At 32.4% G+C, this 21,812-nt stretch overlaps 1 protein-coding gene across 1 annotated transcript in view; it reads left to right on the top strand.

The window, feature by feature from the left end:
* The window catches only part of LOC139494400 (uncharacterized), a 53,438-nt gene extending 31,879 nt beyond the window's left edge, over nt 1–21,559 (top strand). Inside the window, exons 7-17 of the mRNA XM_071282563.1 lie at nt 4,556–4,627; nt 5,297–5,459; nt 7,531–7,613; nt 9,112–9,183; nt 10,739–10,844; nt 12,940–13,037; nt 14,025–14,096; nt 16,487–16,640; nt 17,076–17,288; nt 18,355–18,476; nt 21,404–21,559. Coding sequence (XP_071138664.1) covers nt 4,556–4,627; nt 5,297–5,459; nt 7,531–7,613; nt 9,112–9,183; nt 10,739–10,844; nt 12,940–13,037; nt 14,025–14,096; nt 16,487–16,640; nt 17,076–17,288; nt 18,355–18,476; nt 21,404–21,559 — 1,311 coding nt within the window. The remainder of the gene's footprint in view (nt 1–4,555; nt 4,628–5,296; nt 5,460–7,530; nt 7,614–9,111; nt 9,184–10,738; nt 10,845–12,939; nt 13,038–14,024; nt 14,097–16,486; nt 16,641–17,075; nt 17,289–18,354; nt 18,477–21,403) is intronic.
* Nucleotides 21,560–21,812: the final 253 nt, after the last annotated feature.

Raw genomic sequence — 21,812 nt, 5'->3', positions numbered from 1 at the left:
TCATAAGTATTCAATCAGAAATGAGGCATAGAATAACACATATTTAAAAGATGATGATTTCAACATTGAAGATATATTTTTGGACTTTGGACTGCTTACCCTTCCAGCGTACCTACATTACATGTGTTTTTATACATGTGAGTTTCTTTGAAACGTTCTTTTCATGTGTTTTTTTTTAATGTCGACTGCTACTTTTGCCTTTCTTCGATTTTTTCTTTTGCTGCATATCATAATGAAATGATGACTCACTATATATAGTAGGTAACTGTGTTTTATAATAGGATGATTTATTTTATGTCGTGAATGATTTTTCAAGAAGGTTAATATGGTGTGTAGTTCATAAAGACGGAAACACAACAACACACAGAACACATTTGATAGTTCAATGTATGTAGATATAAGAAGATGTGGTATGAGTGCCAATGAGACAACTTTACATTCAAGACAGAATTTGTAAAATAAACCAATATAGGTCAAAGTACGGTCTGCAATACGGTGCATGGTGTATATAAGTATTCAACTTTTGTCAAGCTCGGAATTGCCGACAATCTAGAAATAAGGCACTAGTTTCAAGAGAACCATCAGTATCAATCGGCAAATCAACTGGTTAAATCATAATACAAATAATTATCATTTAGTAAAGAACACGTGTAGCACTTAAAGTATAGTAGTCAACCAAAGAAACGATCCACAACTTTGGACTCAAACTTATCATAAAATGTAATAAATAGGACAAACTGTAATATTATTCAATTAACATTCATTTACAACACAAATGCATTAAATAATCTGACAAAATTGAAAAGTTAGAAAATAGAGAGTTATATTGAACACAGGGGTTACATTTACTTTGCCGAAAATGATGAAAAAGTGGGCATTTAATTTCGAAGATGAGATTCAAGTATTCAAATATCTGCAAAGGCTTTCCAAATTGTAAATAAACCACGTAACGGTTTCGTTTTAAAGTTTGAAGTTCTTATATTGATTTTTTAATATTTGGATGAAAATACGATTTTTGAAATTAAAAAATTAAAACATTTTATATTAAGAGTTTTACCGTAAAATAACGCTTTGTAAAATAAGACCAATTGGACAGATATTTACTTCGGTGCAGTGAATCCAATTTCATTATGAAAGGAAAATACATTGCCTTGTATCTTTTCTTTTGTTGACTGGTAGATTATAAATGTTTTACTCCTATGAAGTTTGTGACCAGGATTTGTATTCGCTCGATCAATTTATTATATTACTATTTAAAAAGAGGTATACTACTGTTGCCTTTGTTTATCCTACATCATGTTTATTCTTTTACTCATTTAGATATAAAATCGCATTGTGCTTATTATACATGTTATACAATGCAATCGGCAGCTGAACCTTGAATACATTTAGAATCTTAAAAATTTAACAGAATGACACCATTTTTAATTCTGCAATGTCATGAGTATTGTTTACAGACTGAATACGTGATAATTGAAGAAAAATTCAACATCGGAAGACATATTATTGTTTGTAACCAGATTCACGTATTTTTTTACTGTTAAATATTATTGTGAGTAATTTTTGTTTTCCCATTCATCATTTAAGAGTTGCACCTCATCAGGCCCACGTTTACCTGTAGTCGGAAAACGGAGTGCTAGAAAAAGCATAGATACGACCACATGTCATGAATGCTGTAGTGACAGGAATATCTGTAATTTGGAAGGTCACTGTGGTTCTGCAAGTAGGCTATTTTAATATTTAATTATTATCAGTTAAACAAAACAAATATAGACATCAAACCAAAATTGTCAAATAGTTAACTTCAATGATTACGAAAAGTTGGTCAATAAACGTATAGCAACAAACAAACAATCGTTAATCATTTGGGTGCGTATCGGAATAAATGTTGCTGACTATGCGGTATGAGGTTTGCTCATTGTTGAAGGCCGTACGGTGACCTATAGTTGTTAATGTCTGTGTAATTTTGGTCTTTTGTGGATAGTTGTCTCATTGGCAATCATACCATATCTTCTTTTTTATATTGTTAATTATAAAAAAAAAATAGGAAGTTGTTTTAGTCTTTCAACACGACTGTGATGTATGTTTGCAATACAAAAGGTGTTACATTCACCTTTAATAAAACAAAAAAAGGAGGTGTGATAAGAGACAACTATCCATTATAATTGTAATTTCAAACGAAGTAAATGTAAGCAAATATACACTACCGCTACGGCCTTTGACAATTTGAAAACCCATACCGTAATGTCTGCTTCAAAATGTGTGTTTGGGTTGCTTGAAAATAAAATTGAGAAAGGAAATGGGGAATTTGTCCAAGTGACAACAACCCGACCATAGTGTAGACAACAGCCGAAGTCGTCCAATGGGTCGTCAATGTAGTGAGAATCTCCCGCACCCGTAAGCGTCTTTCAGCTGACCCCTTAAAAATATGTATACTAGTACAGTGACAATGGACGTCATACTAAACTCCGAATATACGCAAGAAACTAAAATCAAAAATCATACAAGACTAACATATTTACCATATTTTGGGAATTTTACTACAAACAAGGGTAATACATATTAGGTTAGGATAGATATAATCCAGGTTTAACCCACCATTTTCAATGAAAAATGTCAGTACAAATGCAAAAATATGAGTGTGTTGTTGTTTTAAACTCTTTTCGTTGGTTGATACATTGATTTTGTCCGTTTAAATTTTAGAGAGGTTTTATAGCAATCGTTGTCGCTTTCTTCTTTCAAATTTACATTTAGTTGCTCGAATGACTGATATCTGTAACATTTGAACAGTTATTATAAATCATATAAGTAGCAGCTATATATATGTCACCGTTTCGATGAAAAGATATGTTGACGAATAGTGCGTCAGACTTTTAAATTAACAAGCCTTGTACACATGTTGCATGATGTGTTTTTTCCATCTAAGGCTATAAAATATTTATGGTAGGTCTATATGAAATACGGAGACGAGTTATGATTGCCAATGAAACAACTCTCCACCACAGCTCAAATGAGATAGTTGTATATAGACAGTTCATACATTTTTAAACATGTTTTAGATTTTCCCAAGCCGTTTGGATCAACTTTATGCTATGACTGTCCTTTAAGTAAAAGTTCGAACACTTGTAACCAGTTGACATTATGTGACAGCGATTCGGTAAGTTTGTTTGTATATTTATTGATTCCTTTAAAGAAAAAGATATATATAGTAGGTAAAAAAAAATAAAAAAAATGAGGTCTTATGACAAGATTTGCAGTTTCTAAACAAGGTAAATGTACTTAAAGTCAAAAGAAACGAGTGACTGGCGAACAATAATGTTTATCCAATTCTTGAACCAATGCATGTATATATCATAAACTTAGTCCTCTGTGCACATTTTTATCATTTTTTACGCAAACATATCGTATAATCGTAATTTTTTTTTCTCTCTGTCTGTTATGATTTAACAAATATGGCTACTCATTAAATGCCGTGTTTTGAAGTCGTAGTTTACCGATTGTCACCTTATAGTAAATAATCAACAAAAAGCATGGGTATTTAGCACGTGTTTAACATATACAATCAGGTAATTGTTTATTTTAATGACAGATTCATGCGTATTGCTATCACCGGATTTTTACGAGGAGGGTTACGCTTAGGTCACTATGCATACGGAAAATATGTCGGCGAATTGCTTCCTGGCAGCAAGCAATTAAAAATAAGTAAACTTCTTCTAAATGTGGACAAATTAAAGAATTTTCCTCAGAAAAATGTATATGTACATAAGTTGTATAATGAAAACTATCCATTTAGTTTTTAAAACTATATGCGTATTTTTTTTTAATTTGAGGTTTCATATGACTTTAACCTCCGGGTTTGAAGTCCTATTGGTGGCTTTCGGCTGTTTTCTGCTCTATGGTCGGGTTGTTGTCGTTTTATATGTACATTCTCCATTTACATTCTCAATTGTATTAAGGTAGTACAAAAATCTGCAAATTTCGAGACAGATTTTCAATTTTAATGGTTACACTGTTTATTTAGATAAAGAAAACTTGGTTAGTCATTGTATTATCGAAAATGTTTTTACAAATACCAACTATTTGTGCTTTTAGAATTACTTTTTCAAATAAGCCATTTATTTGTTTATGGGGAGATTACTTTTTTTAGATTAAATGAGATCTTTTGATTATATTTCCTGTTGCTAAACAAGGTCAATGAACTAAAACCGGAAAAGATTATGTTATACTTGATGGTTAAACTATCGAGGTTTTTTGGGGAGTTTACATGCACAAATGTGAACTTCAAAAGCCCCCCTCCCCTTTTTTCCCCAGGCTAACAGTCAGATGCAAAACTAAACACCTGTTAGATTTCCTTTCGTTCAAAAAATTAGAAAAAAGACAACATGAATCTGCAAAAAATAACGAAAATTCCAATAAAAAAAGGAAAAGAGAACACGATGACATTAAATAAATGTAAAGGTATGGAAATTAACAGATTTTGAATATTTTCATGTAAACAAACCCCTTACCTTAAACCTGAAATTTTCAATTTAAATTTGCATTTTTCATATTACAGGCATGCTCTATAAAACAAACACGAAATCTGCTGGGTGAACCTCGTTGGATGCATGGTTGTTCACAGAAATCGGTATGTTGCATCTACTGTATATTCATTATTGTTCGTTGAATGCCATTTGCGTGGATTCCGTGGATACAGGTGAACCACTGAATTAAAAATTCAACAAATGACAAGTTATCTGAAGGCTGGTATCAAGAATTCAAAAAACCTGTTAACTTAACATCTACGCAGTAAATGTGTCCACAGTAGAAATATTTCAAGGAATAAAGTGACAAGGAACTAATATGATAGCTACATGTATGTATCAAAAAGTTAGTGACACAATATAACACCCAAAATAAGGATGGCATGTTCCTATTTCATTTAAAAATCTCAAAGTCATAGTTCAACTTAAATGTTACATTGTTTAACTCAACTGATCGAAATAGCTATCATTCAAAATAAATACATTTCAGCATAAATAGATTTCTAGGTGTTAGTATATCTTGTTCCTTGATTATGTAATACTTGCCACGTGTAATCAACAAAGCAGCGCTTTTTGGTGCACTTATTCATGATCACTGTAGAAGAACACAAATATTTTGAATACTCAACCTTCTTTACGCATACAATAAAATCAAGACGTCACTTTGTTAAGTATGCAGTACTCTGATTTCATCCAGAAAAACTATATTGATACTATTCGGGCTATATGGGAAAATTTATATTACACTTAACATAAAACAAATGATTTTTCAGCAATGTTCAACAATTGCACACATTAATCCCCAGGGAATCTGTTCATTTTGTTGTGACACGGAATTATGTAACCGTAACTGTACCATCAAATCAACAGTAGCTACTCCCCCATCCACACCTACTACAGCTACTACAACTATGGCGCCAACAACGCCTATTCGTCGTAAGTACCATCATATCAACAATAGCTCCTCCTACAACCCAACTACTACAACTATGGAGCCAACAACACCTATTCCTTGTAAGTACCATCACAATCAACAATAGCTCCTCCTCTAACCACAACTACTACAAATATGGCTTCAAAAACGCCTATTCCTCGTAAGTACCATCAAATCATCAATAGCTCCTCCTCCAACCACAACTACTACAACTACTACAACTATGGCGCCAACAACGCCTATTCCTCGTAAGTACCGTCGAATCAACATTAGCTCCTCCTCCAACCATAACATCTACAACTACTACAACTATGGCTCAAACTACACCTTTTCGTCATAAGTATCATCATATCAGCAAAAGCTCCTCCTTTACCCACTTCTACTACAACTACTACAAGTATGGCTCCAACTACACATTTTCCTCGTGAGTACCAGCATATCAACAATAGCTCCTCCTAGAACCCCAACTACTACAAATATGGCGCCAACAACGCCCATTCCTGGTAAGTACCATCAAATCAACAATAGCTCCTCCTCCAATAACAACTACTACAACTACTACAATAATGGCGCCAACAACTCCTATTCCTCATAAGTACCATTAAATCAACAATGGCTTCTCCTCCAACTACAACTACTACAACTAATACAACAATGGCTCAAACTACACCTTTTCCTCGTAAGTACCATTACATCAGCTATAACTCCTCCTCCAATCACTACCACTACAACTACTACAACAATGGCTCCAACTACACCTTTTCCTCGTGAGTACCATCAAATCAAGAATAGCTCCTCCTACAACCACATCTATTACAACTATGGCGCCAACAACGCCTATTCCTTGTAGGTACTATCAAATCAACAATAGCTCCTCCTACAACCACAACTACTACAATAATGGCTTCAAAAACCCATATTCCTCATCAGTACCATCAAATCAATAATAGCTCCTCCTCCAACCACAACTACTACAACTACTACAACTATGGCGCCAACAACGCCTATTCTTCGTAAGTACCATCAAATCAACAATAGCTTCTCCCCAAACCACACCTACTAAAACTGTGGCGCCAGCAACGCCTGTTCCTCGTCAGTACCATCAAATCAGCCATAGCTCCTCCTCCAACTAAAACTATTACAACTGTGGCGCCAACAACACCTATTCCCCGTAAGTACCATCACATCAACAATAGCTTCTCCCCCAACCACAACTACTACAACTACTACAACTCTGGCGCCAACAACACCTATTACTCGTAAGTACCATCATATCAACAATTGCTCCTCCTACAACCCAACTACTACAACTACAACTACTCTGGCGCCAACAACACCTATTCCTCGTAAGTACCGTCATATCAACAATATCTCCTCCTACAACCCAACTACTACAACTACAACAACTCTGGTGCCAACAACACCTATTCATCGTAAGTACCATCAGATCAACAATAGCTTCCCCTGATTTGAGAAGCTGTAGTCTACTTATCTTAAAAAAATATGTTTATATGTGTGTGATGTTACGTACAACATTTGAAAAAAATTATTGCTATTGTTATATACAATGAATGGGTTTGCTTGGAGATTGGAGATGACTGTAACGTATATTTTACTGTCGCAAATCGAGTTTACCTAGCGACGCGTAGAGAGGCTAGGCAAACGTATATTTGCGACAATAGAATAGTTTCACGAAGGCAGATCTTAAAATACAATACAGTTATCTTCATTCTAATGCAACGTTTAAACATAAATTCCATTTGATAAATATTTCGGTTTAAAAAAGACCATCAATGAAAAAGTCCGTGGAACTGTAAAAAATAAACACTACACGTAATCATACTTTTTGTACGAATTTAAATGGGTTCAATGTTGATAAACAGGAAATTCTGAGGCACAAAATGTGTTGGGTTTAGTTTTTTTTTTGTACTTCCATACCAAACAAATTTAGAATTAAAAGTCCGGAGTTGTAGAACGTGGAATCTAACCCTTCAAAATATTTGTCAACGTCCAATAAATATAATTGTTACACACGAATTGCATTATCATCATTTTTGTCATTTATATTTGCAGATGCTAAAATACGATGCCTTGAAGGTGTTCGTTTAACGTCGCCACTTGATACTACTATTGTTACAGAATGTGGCGACCATGAGGTAAATGTATTGGAGTTTTGAATACTTTGACCTTGAACATCACTGAGGACATTTATTATCCAAATGCGCATCTGGTGTAAAAACAAATGGTGTCATTAAGCATCTGCTGGTGGACTGTTAGTTCCCTAGTTTATCACCGGCACAAAACAACAAAATATGGATATTGTGTCATTTAAAATGCTGTTACAAACTTTTTTAAATACTTTTTATTTAAAAAATGAGTCTTCCTCATTCGAAGATCTTATTCCTTCCCCAGTTGTTGTTGCACCTTCTTCCAAATGTTTTTATCACGAGCATGGTGAATTTGCTGAATAGAAAATTAGTATCATTATTGTTTAAACTGTATCTGATCTATTTTGAATTCAAATCCAACAAGGAAATGATTTGGAGAATCCAAAACTACACTTGACCAATTGAATATTAAACAAGAGATTAATTTATTCACTATGAAAGAGAGCCAAAAGATAATAAGGGGGTCATATTCAAACTAAAAAACAGAGACAGCAAATGACAACGCCAAGGCAAAACAAAAGAAAAACAACAATTTACAAAACACAAAATAGAAAATTAAAGACAGAGCAACATATTCATATTCTGTCAATTTCTATATGTTTTATGTTTTACAAAACAAATTTCCACGATGCAGCTCTGTTAGTCTTATGGAATTTCTTTGTGCGTATCACTTGACTGTTGTATACATAACTGTTTTCGTGGGTACGAACTTCCAGAATTGTGGAAACATAGTATTATCATTATGTGTGACCCCATAAAAGAGCGTAAAACAGTCTAAAAATAATATGTTATGAAACTTTCATGAAACTACAAATTTAAAATCAAACACCCTCGACATAGCAGTTTTGTCTTCAACCACGACATAAAGTTCACATACCAAGGAAATTAGATCAAACTATACTGACTTATCTCCCAAACAAACTCCATTAGGGCTACAACTGTACCACTTTTACTATGAAGTTTCGTAAAACAATATATCCTAGAACGGAGAGTTCATATACACTTCTATTTTTTTCATCGATCACAATATGGGGCAGTGCGGCATATTTATAACTTATATATGCCCTGAACTTCTAAGAGTTTAAATTCAACCTCTGTACTATCCTTCCTTTTCCTTTGGGTCTTCTTTAGAATCTAAATTGGGCTGTGCGGCATAATTTTAACATCTTTATCATGTTTATGCCCAGAAATTTTAAGACTTTAAACTTATACTAAAATACTCTACTACTCCTCCATTCACATTCGGCCATTTTCAAAATTAAACTTGGCCGCTATTCGTTTATATTGATACTTGTATCATTTCAAGGTTATGTCTTTTTGAGAGTAAACTTAGCGATAATGTCTAGGAAGCAGGACGTTAACAAAACAAAATACCTTTGAATATTATATATCTCAACAAAAGAGGCTTGGTTTGTGAAACACTGTATTTACAAAGTGCAACTTTTAAAAAGAGGAGTAATTATAAATCTTATTTGTCTTTATATAGGTCTGTGCAGTGGAGAGATACGTAACAAATGATGGTATCATTTTTTACAACGTAGGATGCAAAGACCGTCAGGTAACTGCACACTATATCTGTCACAAACATTTTACCAAGTTTAATCCATTAGAAGTTGTAGCTTTCTAGGAAACTTTGGAATGCTTTGCAGTTTCACACCTTTAATTAAGATGCAGTTTATGTGATTTTTTTAGTATTGGGTAGGGCATATATCTCGTTTGTGTAAATAATCATATGTGTAGTCTAAAAGACTTTTTCAATTATACTGTATCGTTATCTGTCTGCCTGTATATCTATCTCTATTTCACACAAAATCTAAAATTTTCCTTTACTCATTCCCATAAAAAATATACGCAACATCAGGTTTGACAAATAAATACTAGTTATATCCGTTCGATTTTGAAATTCTTTGGTAGTGTCCTTTTTTATTAAAGGTTTTGGATACTTCAATTAATCTACTTGACACATTCTGCAGTTTAATACAATATGATACTTTTCCATTTTAAAATGGTCAGACCAAGCATTCTAATTTTATTATTAATTAATAAAAGACACTATTGTTCATGTCATACACAAGATTTATTATAATGCGATATGTAGGCTTGTTAACCATAATAAGCGCATTGATAACTCATGGAAAGCTAGATACGAAATGGATGCCTTGTATTGATCATGCTTGAAAAGGTTACACACATAATTGTTACGGTATTTTCTCATGTGTTGTGTTGCGTAACAACAGGGATGGTTTCGATAAAGCAAATAACATGTAGTGTTTATTAAACAAAAACATGCTTTTAGCAGCATTCCACCATATCATTTTACATATCTAATCGAACCTTCAACTTGAAGTGGAGCATATAAGATTTCAATATCTACTTGTAGATATTAATAATCAAAACTTATCTGAAGAAGAAAAAATGTGAAAAATGAGACAACTCTCCATCCAAGTCACAGCCATTATAAGTCAAAGTACGGTCTTCAACACGGAGCATTGGCAAACAGTTAGCTATACAGGTTCCTAATAACATTCACAAAATATTTGCAATTATTGTAATATGTACATTATTCAAGGAATGACTGTAATATTATTTCTGTCTATGAAAAATGACATAAAAAATGTGGTGCACACTGAATAACCCGCGTAGCGTGTAATTTAAAATTGTGCACCACATTTTTAATATTATTTCGAATAGACAAAAAAATATCACAGTAATTTCTCATAATTTAAATCTAAATTCCACTTTAAACCGGATTAAACCATGGAAAAATATTGATGACGTAAGGGTCACATGACAAAAAATATGTCTATGAGCTGATAAACATAATAACTTCAGCCAATCAGCAGAAGCGTTACATCAAAAATTAAAATTATTGTGATAAAGATACTCAAGGAAGTATATACCAGACTATATCGCTGTTAATTGAAAGTTTGACCTCTTACGTCATCCTCTCTTTGTTCAGCTGTATCAATCCATATAGTATTGTTAACCTCAATTTAAAGGTAAGTTCCATCATGATGACAGTTTCTACGATACCTATGGTTTGATGTTGACATTTATGTTAAGATTTGACTGCAAACAACATTCTTTGTTTTTATTTATTTTTTCTTTTCCAGTTATGTATAGCAAACCCACTAGGTCCAGGCAAAGGAGATGAAACGTTTATTTGCCGTCATTGCTGTGATGATAAAGATTTATGCAATATGAACCAATGTGGTGCACGTATGTTAAGCTTTAAGAGACAAAAACATTTCAAGTATTTACCGTTGATTGTCAAGTTTTAAGAGAGGATCACATTTCAAGTCAATATTGCTCCTTGTCAAGCTTTTAAAGACGGAAATAGTTCAAGTCTTTACCGTTCATTGTCAATTAGAAATCTTCCAATGGGAACCAACGGTAGCCCTTCTTCTTAACGAATTGTATTTACTAAATAATTCAACATCAAAACAAGCAAATAATTAAGACTCAATTGTCAATGAAAACCTGTATTATATATTTTACATTCATTGTGAAGGTAGGCATTCATTGTGTGTTAATTTGCTACAATATTCATGTTTGGATGCGATAATTCATGAATTATTAAAGTCATTCGATTGATTTCGATCATTGTCTTGCATAATGTATATTATTTTCGGCGAGTTTAAAAAATTATAACACAATCATTTGCCAGTTTCAATACACAAACTGTAAATAAAGAGCTTGCAGTCTTGAAAGACATCGGATTCCTTAGCATAACGTGAGCCCCACAATTCGAACACTTTACTTTCTCATATTGTTTGTTGTTTTATTATCAAAATCTAACAAAAATATAAAGTTAGTAAATAGCTGTAAAAATGACCAAATAATTACAGGTAATGTAATCATTGATAATCAACAATTGAATACATGTAATTACTTATAAGATTGAAATACAGGTATTTACTAAAATGTTTAGTAATTATCTGTAATTTTAATTTCACCTATTTAATGTCACTAATATAACAGAAAAAAACAAATGATTATTAAAGACTGAAAAAAATCATTGTACTATGAATTTTGAAATTGTTGATGAATAAATAAGGACATTGACTGTGGTCGGTTAAGTTTAGACATTTCATGTTGATGCTACTGTAATTTCATAAATGCATAGAAATTGATACAATTAATCCAAAATATACAAAAAAGCGTGCTATCACTTTTCTCACAATATCCTGAAATCTAAGTTATATGCAAAACACAAGTTTATGATTTATTGTTTCAATGTATTCGTACTTTATTTGGCCTTTTTAACTTTTTTTGGATTCGAGCGTCACTGATGAGTCTTTTGTAGACGAAACGCGCATACAAAATTTAGTCCTGGTATCTATGATGAGTTAATTTGTATCCTTATACTCGCCCACAATCATCATTTTGGTTGAAGTTTTATTCGACGCATCGGTTCTCAGATGAAAATCATAACAAAAAGTCATATAACAAAAACACAAAACTCCCTTGTAAATACAAAACGAAAAATCCGTAATTAAATGACAAAATCAATGAATAACAATTCTCATAATTCTGACTTGTGAAAGTCCTTTTTTATATAGAAAATTGTGGATTAAACATAGTTTTATAGTCCTCTCGCTTATATGACAGTCGTTAAAAAATCAATTATATTGACAACAATGTTTAAGCAAATAATAAGACATAAAAGGTGACAATGTGACGCATATTGGTACAGCAGTCAACATTGTTATAATCTAAATTAGTAATAAATTTATTATTATGATTAAAAATTCAGCCAAAATCTGTCATTATTTGTTAGGATATGTGCATGCGGATAATAAATTCATTATAGATACCATGATTTAAATTTTACACGCCATACTCGAGTCTTATATATAACGACTCATCGGTGATATTCAAATCAAAAAAGTTCAAAAGCCTTAATAAAGTATGAAGTTGAAGAACAATAAGGACCTAAAATTGCGAATGAATATGTTTTAAGGTTATTGTAACAATATGTAAAGAAACACACAACGTGCTGTTACATGTATGTCTTTAAATAAAAGGTATTAGGAGGGGCGAAGGATACAAGAGGAAAAGTCAAACACATAAATCGAAAATAAACTGACAACGCCATGGCTAAAAATGAAAAAGACAAACAGACAAGTACTAGTACACAAAAAACAACAAAGAACACTAAAGACTGAGCAACACGAACCCCATCAAAACTTTGGGGTGATCTCATGAGCTCCGGAAGGGTAAGCAGATTTTGCACCACATGTGGCACCCGTCGTGTGTATCCTATAATACCAAATAGTATGATAAATATTAAATTATATTTATTCTGTTACAGGTGTTAATCTTCCCGTAGGATCAACCATATGTTATTCCTGCCCTTTGGCGATGGATGCTAATAAATGCAATCACATTACACTTTGTGACCGAGATTCGGTAATGTATGACTGAATAACAAGACGTATTTTGTTATTTGTTCGTTTAATAACTAAGTTTGGTAAATTTTATCGAAAGAGACCCAGAAATGATTAATTCAGCATTTCATAACAAATTCATAAATGGTAATTTTCCAAAACTTACATTCAAAGACGGAATTGATTAATGAAATTCAAAGCAATAGGTCTTACCATTTTGGAGGACCACAGGTTGATTCTCAATTTGAATATGTCTTCATTTTTTTTTATAAATTTATAAGGGACATTTTGCAATCCTCGGAAATAAAAGTTCCAAAAGCCATACTACACATTTGTACACGGAATCTGTAATGGTCATTTGAGTACATTGTATCTGTTAAAGTTCTAAGAAAACACTGCAACATTTTTTAATTATCTCGTATAGGCCAAGACATACACCTCATTTCTTAATTTTTAGAGAATACATTAAATCAAGGTATTACATGTACCCATATCTCCCAAATTTATAGGTATACGCACATCTTAAGTAAAAGGGAATATACCAAATCTAAATGCATTGGTATAAACTATATCTAAAAGAGGGACCTTCAAACTTATATATCAAAAATAAACTGACAACGCAAAGGCTAAATAAGAAAAACACAAACAGACAAACAATAGTTAACAAAACACAACATGGAAAATTAAAGAGTAAGCACGAATCTATCTAAAACCTGAGATGATCCAAGGGGCTCCAAATGTGTAAGCAGATCCTGCCTCACATGTGGCACCCGTCGTGTTGCTCACAAACCCGGTAAACATTCTTTAGTTTGATTTATATAGCTATATGTATATACCACATCTGAATGAAGGTCAAAATGGTGAGATGTCAAAAACATGTTAGCCTTATGGGTGATACAAAATAAAGTAATAAAAAGAAAGAGCAGATGACAGCATAAATAAATATAGAACGGACTGTTTGTAATTAGAATATATTAATTTATGTTTTCCATTTTTAATAACATTACAGGCATGCTCTATAAAACAAACACAAAATTTGATTGGTAAACCACGTTGGAGTCATGGCTGTTCAGAGAAAACGGTATGTTGCATGTAGAAAGGTTTTAATGAAGATTTTGAGAAAAAAAATATATATATACCAATGCATTAGTTCTTCATACAAGATCACAAGAAAGAAAAAGGAACAATGATTATGCTGTTATCTAAAACGTACAGTGAGGGTATCAACATGAAACAAAAACAAGGTTAAGGTCCCTAACACCGGATAAGAATACAAATCTTATCTTGGATTTCATCCAAATTCTTTCTTAATTTTCGGAACACGTTTTAGCAATTCAAGTGTGAAGTCACTTTTGGCATTGTAATGGCTTTAGCTAACACGGCTGTGATTTTGTAATGTATTCGTATTTATTATATACTAGTCACCACTTCAGTTTAATCATGTATATTATAAAGTTATTTTATAAAATTAATTGTTTGTAAAACTATGTAGTATTCTTGATAATAATGATGTTTTTGTCCCAGGCGGATAACTCTGGCCGTATTGGTCACAACTTTTCGGAACTTTTGGTCCTCGTCGATCTTCAATTTTGTACTTGTTTTGACTTTCAAACTTTTTTCATCTGAGCATAGTTGTGTGTGGACGTAACGCACGTCTGGCATATACATATTTTTAGCCTGGCACCTTTTGATGGCTATTATTCGTTTGTTTCTCGAACTCTGTCCTATATTTTCTCACATTTATTTATTGTAGCCCTGTCGTGTAATGTTGTCATTTTAATGTTAAAACCCACTATTTTTCATAAAATGCCCTGTGCCAAGTCAGAAAAATTGCCATTCTTACCTTATAATTCGTTTTTGTGTGTACATTGTGGTGTTGTGTTTCTGTTGTGATGCAGTTCTCTTATATTTGATACGTTTCCCTCAGTTTTAGTTTGTAACCCGGATTTGTTGTTTCTCTATCGATTTACGAATTTGAACAGCGGTATACTACTGTTGCCTTTATTAGCCAACAGTTTTGCAATATGTCAATCTGGCTACACTTGTAAATTGAGGAGTACAGTCTCGCTGTAATATCAACACATTATAACTTTTACTTGGCAAAGAAATCTAACAAATACTGTAATATACTCCTTGATGTTCATTATAATATGCTTACTGTTAATTAAAGAAACTTTGTAAACATACTGACTTTCAATGGGCACATGAAGATGTATGTTACTATCACTAGGGTGAGAATGTGAATATATACCTCATAAATAAAGCCATTTAAATTTAGCCTAGTCAGCGTGAACTTTTATGTTATTTTATTTTTAAATAGCAATTCCTGTTTTTTAATACTTACAAAAACATGTACATATAATTTCGTACAATTTAAAAGTCTATATGCATATGTTTCACATATATATTTATTTTGAAAAAGTAACAACATTATTTTTTTATACAAGTAACACTCTCGATGTTATGGACATGAATTTGCTATCCAAATATTTTATGAACTATGACTCGCTCAAAATAACGCAAACCTAACTAAAGTCGGGAAATGTTTAATGTCAGTTGACACTGATGGTATATGGGATATATAGAGAAAGAAACAATTCTTGCAACATGCCGCGAATTGACTTCTGTAAGAATTGAGTAAATTGTGCGAAGGCTTATTTTTAATTTTACAAATACCAATCGTTTAAAATTCAAAACAATACACCATGTAAAATTACACAAGCATGTTTTAAAAGTGTGTACCGCTGTTTTGTGGCATGTTTTCATTATCGATGTTCCTGTGGTTGAAAGACTGAGTAGATACTGTACATTGTATATTACAACAATACTGAGAAGTCTCTTGATAGCTTATTAGGTACCCTGGTTACCCCAAACATCATGATGATGATAAGTATTAGATATAATTATTAAGGGTATTTAAAAACAAACAAATGAAATTGTAAATGACAATAAACACCAAGAATTGTACTTTCATATACTTAAAAGAAAAATGAAATAAAAAAATGGGTCACTGTTCATTTAAGCTCACAATATGCCTCTGAAAGAAGCATACATTTTTGTTAATGTCCTTTTTTCTGTTGAACTAATAGGAGATATAGAGGTAATATCGAAATAAAAAAATAACCTAATTACAGAAATCGCTTAAATTTTACAAATATTTAGTTTATGTACAGCTTATATGAAAACAATAAGAATATAGGTCACCGATGAGTTAAAAAATATATTTCAAATTTAATGCCAAAAAATGGCATTTTTGCACCAAAGGGAGATAATTTGGAGCTTTTTCAATGATATGAACATTTTAAACGTCATCTGGGGCTAAACCGAATCGATTTTTTGGGGTTGATTTTTTTACCATATCATAAAGTAATAACTAATAGTGTAATAAATAAAATTTGTAATGAAAAACTAAAGGTTCAATTTTTTGCTGCACATATATCACACTAAACTTAAAACAATTTTATTTTTCAGCAATGTGCAACAATTGCGCAAAGCAATCCCCAGGGAATCTGTTCATTTTGTTGTGACACAGAATTATGTAACCGTAACTGTACAATCAGATCGACAATAGCTCCTCCTCCAACCACAACTACTACAACTATGGCGCCAACAACGCCTATTACTCGTAAGTACCATCAAATGAACAATAGCTCATCCTCCAAATACAACCGCTATATCTACTACTACCATTGCACCAACAACGCCTATTCCTCGTAAGTACCATCAAATCAAAAATAGCTCCTCCTACAACCACAACTACTACAACTATGGCTGCAACAACGCCTAGTCCTCGTAAGTACCATCAAACCAACAATAGCTTCTCATTCAACCACAACTACTACAACTACTACAACTATGGCGCCAACAACGCCTTTTCCTTGCAAGTACCAACAAATGATTAATAGCTCCTTTTTCAATCACAACTACTACAACTACTACAACTATGGCACAAACAAAACCTATTCCGCGTAAGTACCATCAATTTAACAATAGCAACTCCTTCTATCACAACTATAACAACTACCATAACTATGGCGCCAACAACGCCTATTCTCCGTAGGAACCATCAAATCATTAAAAGCTCCTCCTCCAACCGCAACTACTATAACTACTACAATTATGGCGCCAACAACGCCTATTCCTAGCAAGTACCATCAAATTAACAATAGCTCCTCCTACAACCACAACTACTACAAGTATGGCGCCAACAACGCCTATTCCTCGTTAGTAGTATTTGAAATAGTTCATCAAAGGTACCAGGCTGTTCGATTTGGTATGCCCTGCGTCTTGCTACACAAGACTCATCAGTGGCGCATTGATTTCAACAGTAGGAAGTTAGCTGAAATCATCCCCAGATTTTAGTGGGGTCGTGTTGCTTAGTCTTTAGTTTTCTATGTTGTGTCTTGTTTACTATTATTTGTCTGTTTGTCTTTTCCCTTTTAAGCCGTGACATTGTCAGTTTATTTTACGATCTGTGAGTTTGAGTGTCGCTCTGATATCTTTCACCCCTATTTTATCAGAATTAAAGATATCTGGGTTAAGAGTGTGTACTCTTGACGCACGGTTTGTCAACAAAAGACTCATCCTTTCATGATGGAATCAAATTGGTCAGATAAGCGAGTGCATAACAATATAAAAAAAATTAAATTGTACTATATGCGTCTCAGTCATTCCGATGTCTTGTGTTTCGAATAACAATTTCATACAAAGCAAATTTACACCACAAAATATAGCAATGGTATTTAATGAAATGAAATTTTTGATAGTATTCGATATAAGTTGAATCCTTTTGGCGTTGCGGCCCTGGATCTACACCATGCTAAACAAATTATACTCATCCTTCCTATAAAATGCTTAATCATGACACAAACCTCTTTTAAAATCAAGTTTAGTTTTTTAATTTCACCTAAGTAAATCCTTAAGAGAAGCTAAAAATGTGATTTCATCATCAAATTTTAATTTTGTGAAGAATTGAGAATTCGATAATAATTCGATGATTATAAAAACAATTAACAAAAACTAACCAGTCGGGAAAAGTATATTTTTGCTACAAATTCTTTGATAATTTATTGACAATGTCTAGGCAATATTGATCTTTAATTGTTACTTATCCTTAATCATATAGATTCCAAATATCATTCGTCACACATCATATTCGCCATTTAAATGACGTCACATTATAGAAATAAGCAAATTTGGGACATGAATCATTATCGAAAATAAGATCAAGAAAGACGAGGAGTTAATAAATATGCATCTTAATAGAAAAAAAACATTTTTCTTGTTACTCATGTTGACATTTCATGATCTTTCATATGTTTATTTATTTATTTTTTCAGTGACGGCCCCAATTATTACACAAACTGTTATTCAACCAACGAATATTAAATATGGCGATACCGTTACGATCCAATGCATTGCAACAGGAAATCCTAAGCCAGCAATAGATTTCTTAGTTAAGGTAAACAATGTTTGTCTTTTATCTCAATTACACATACATAAAAAGACTTGTGTATCGAGTGTCATAATGTCTTTTTAAATATTTAAGAGAATATTGTTTGACAGCAGATTTGTAAAAGCATAAGATTGGCAATTTCAAATAATGCTTGATTGATTACTTGAAGAATGATAAAATATTGTAGATTGATTTGTTTATGTAATATTTTTAAAAGCATACACAAAATGTTGTAAATGGCCGATCACGTCCTTAAAACTGTTGATTCAAATACAATGATGTGATTTTTAGTATTTTAATTCACTTTTTGAGGGAAAAGAGCACAAAATATGGAAAATAATCATAGCACTTTAAAACTCACATTTCTGAAAGAACTAATGAATTTTGCGTCGTATATATATACAAATACATGAGGTATATATTTTTTTCCACAAGTGTATCGTTTTCTGTTTGGTATTCAATTAATCATTAAGATCTATTTTGTTCCATCTAGTGGTCCATTTTCTTTGCAAAAACCAAAGACAGTCAGCAGGGTTAGCATCGTCCGTTGTTTGACCTGCTAGTCAAATGGATTTTGTTAAAATATACTTTTTCACTTTTTCTTAGTCTTTTGGAAAATATTGTTTGTGCTGCAAAGCAATTTGTTTTGCATGCACAAGTATCAGATGTACACTATTGTGGTTTTTACCCAACGCAATTATAGGTCTCAATGTTGAATTCAATTAAGACTTGGTTATTTTGTTTTCATTTGGGTTTGATTCTTATTTGCCTACGGGTTAATATGATTTGTTCATTCTATATCGACTCCTCAAAATCCATCCTAAATTGAGGTAAATTATATTGCCTTTCAAATACCGTTGCATCCACATGTATACAAATTGCGGTGTGATCCAAAGTAGGCATAGGTTTGGACTTTGTTTTCAATTCAGACTGGTTTACATGAAACAAATATGTCAAATGATATTGTGCTTTTAAATCAATTTTAACATAGTTGCATGTTAACTTTAAGTATTTACATTAATAAAAAAAAATTGTTAATGAACTACAATATATGATTTGTTTTTAATTAAAATTTAGAATGGAAATAGGAAATGTGTCAAAGAGACAACAACCCGACCATAGAGCAGACTGCTGTCCCATCCATGATAAATAATTGTTTTTCATCAAATGTGAATCATGTTCATGTATCAAATAAATTAAGCTCAATGTAATTTAGTACCATTATAGTGCTACATTACATTGAATGTGCAACTTTGATATTTTTTGGTGTTGATCTTAGATAAATAGTCGTAGCATCGTTTCCTTTGGAAAAATCATCAACTTTATGCTCGGACAAAATCTGGAGACTTCTGTCTTCGTTAAGTTTGTTTGTTCTTTCTAATTAGTTCATTTATATGTTTCGGAAATTATGACGTCCATTTTCACCGAACTTACACATTTTAAGTGCCAGCTGAATTCCGCTTCAGGTGCGGGATTTTCTCGATGTGTTGGCCTTCGTCTGTATTTTACTTTTTGGTCGTGTTGTTGTTCATTCTTCATTTTATTGCACAATACAACGAAGTGGTTGTACAGTACTTGCAACCTTATGCGTAACTATTTCAGCGATCAATCAGCGGTCATCGATCAGTCACCTATCAGTTAAGTTCGCGCCAAACTCACGTGAGCCATCCATCAGACTTATAGTAAAAGTAATTGACTGATCGGACTGATAGGACGGATAGTGCCGATCGACTTTGATGACGGACTAAACTTTAATACGTTAAATGATAAACTAATACAAATTACGGAATCTTAGTTTCGATTAATTAAATTAAAATGGCGACTCATGAAAATCGAGCGTTCAATATTACATTTTGTTTATTATTATAACGGTGTCTACATCGTGATTTTGATTTTATTATTTTCCAAACATACTCGGAAAAAAACAAAATGAAAGGATCAGTTATTGAAAAAATGTAGTCTATTTTTCGCTCACCTGGCCAGAAGGTGCAATTCTAATTGCAGACTTTTCTGAAGATAGTAAAAATCACTGATTTCAAATAATATAGTATAATGTTTGATGAAAAAAAGGATAATTAATTTTGGTAATTCTAAACAATGCGAACAAAATTTTAATATTGCTTTATTGACATTCTTTTAATTTCTTTTAAAAACAACCTATTCGAAACTTTAAAAAGTTCAAAATCCAATTGCGTTTATTAATAACCATTTTCGTAGGAATAAGTTTGTTAACAGAGTCATATAATACAATTATGTATTATATGTCTCTGATGTTAACAATATTTAATGCAAAACTATTAATCAACACAATCAATTTAACGCTTTAAGCGTCTTATTCTGTTATACTATTTTCACTTTTTTATTGAAACTACTGTTATTACAAATTAAGGTGTAAATTAAGGTGTTTTCGTAGAGGTACGCGTTTATCGATTGTAAACACTGTCGAGTTCGGTTTACATAAGAATTTAAATATATACGTATTCGTCCGATCCGTGCATAAATTCAATTTACTTATCGATCGGTGACAGTTGTCAGGGTAACTCTCACATAGGTTATTTGACTAATCTGACGGATCCTATGGGTCACCACTCACCGATCACTCATCGATCAGTCAAACATCCGTCACCGATCATTCACCGATCAGTCAAGTTCACGTCAAACAGTAAGATTGCAAGTACTGTAAGTGTTATATATTAATTGTCTGTATATCGTTTGCATTTATGCATGACGCTATCAGTTAATTTTTCCACTTACGAGTTTGAATGCCCCTTTGAAATCTTTTGCCTCTCTTTTAATGATTAAGTTAAAAATAAAAAAGGTGCGAAAGATACCAGACGGACATTTAAACTCATAGAAAGTCAATGCTTACTGTACTAAATTCTCTTTTATACTATTCTAACGTGTTTTACATACTTTTTTTTTATTAATTGCAGGGTAGACGATTGGGAGCTAATGTGCATGTAGATCCCACAACACACCTTCTTACAATATCGAACTTTTCACCTTATGATGTCAGAGATTACAGATGTATCGCTTCAAACTTATTGGGTGATGTTCATAAAGATATCCACATACAAGGACATACTTAATACTTAGATTAAGTGAAATTAATGAAGTGATATTTGATTACTTTTCCACTTACTTTTATTGGCTCTTATACAAGTTATAACCTGTACACAGTCCATTGTACAAGTAATTACTAGTACAATTTTTACTGAGAAAAAGATAATCACTTGTACAAATCATTATTCTACCTTGGACTATTTGATGTTCCCAACTAATCGTTTCTCTTTAATCAAATATAATACAATTAATTGATGACTTAGACCTAAAGGTATAAAC

This window comes from Mytilus edulis, chromosome 11 (assembly GCF_963676685.1).
Source record: "Mytilus edulis chromosome 11, xbMytEdul2.2, whole genome shotgun sequence".
Lineage (NCBI taxonomy): Eukaryota > Metazoa > Mollusca > Bivalvia > Mytilida > Mytilidae > Mytilus > Mytilus edulis.
The sequence above is the reverse complement of the archived record's forward strand: the minus strand, read 5'-3'. Positions and strand labels throughout refer to the sequence as shown.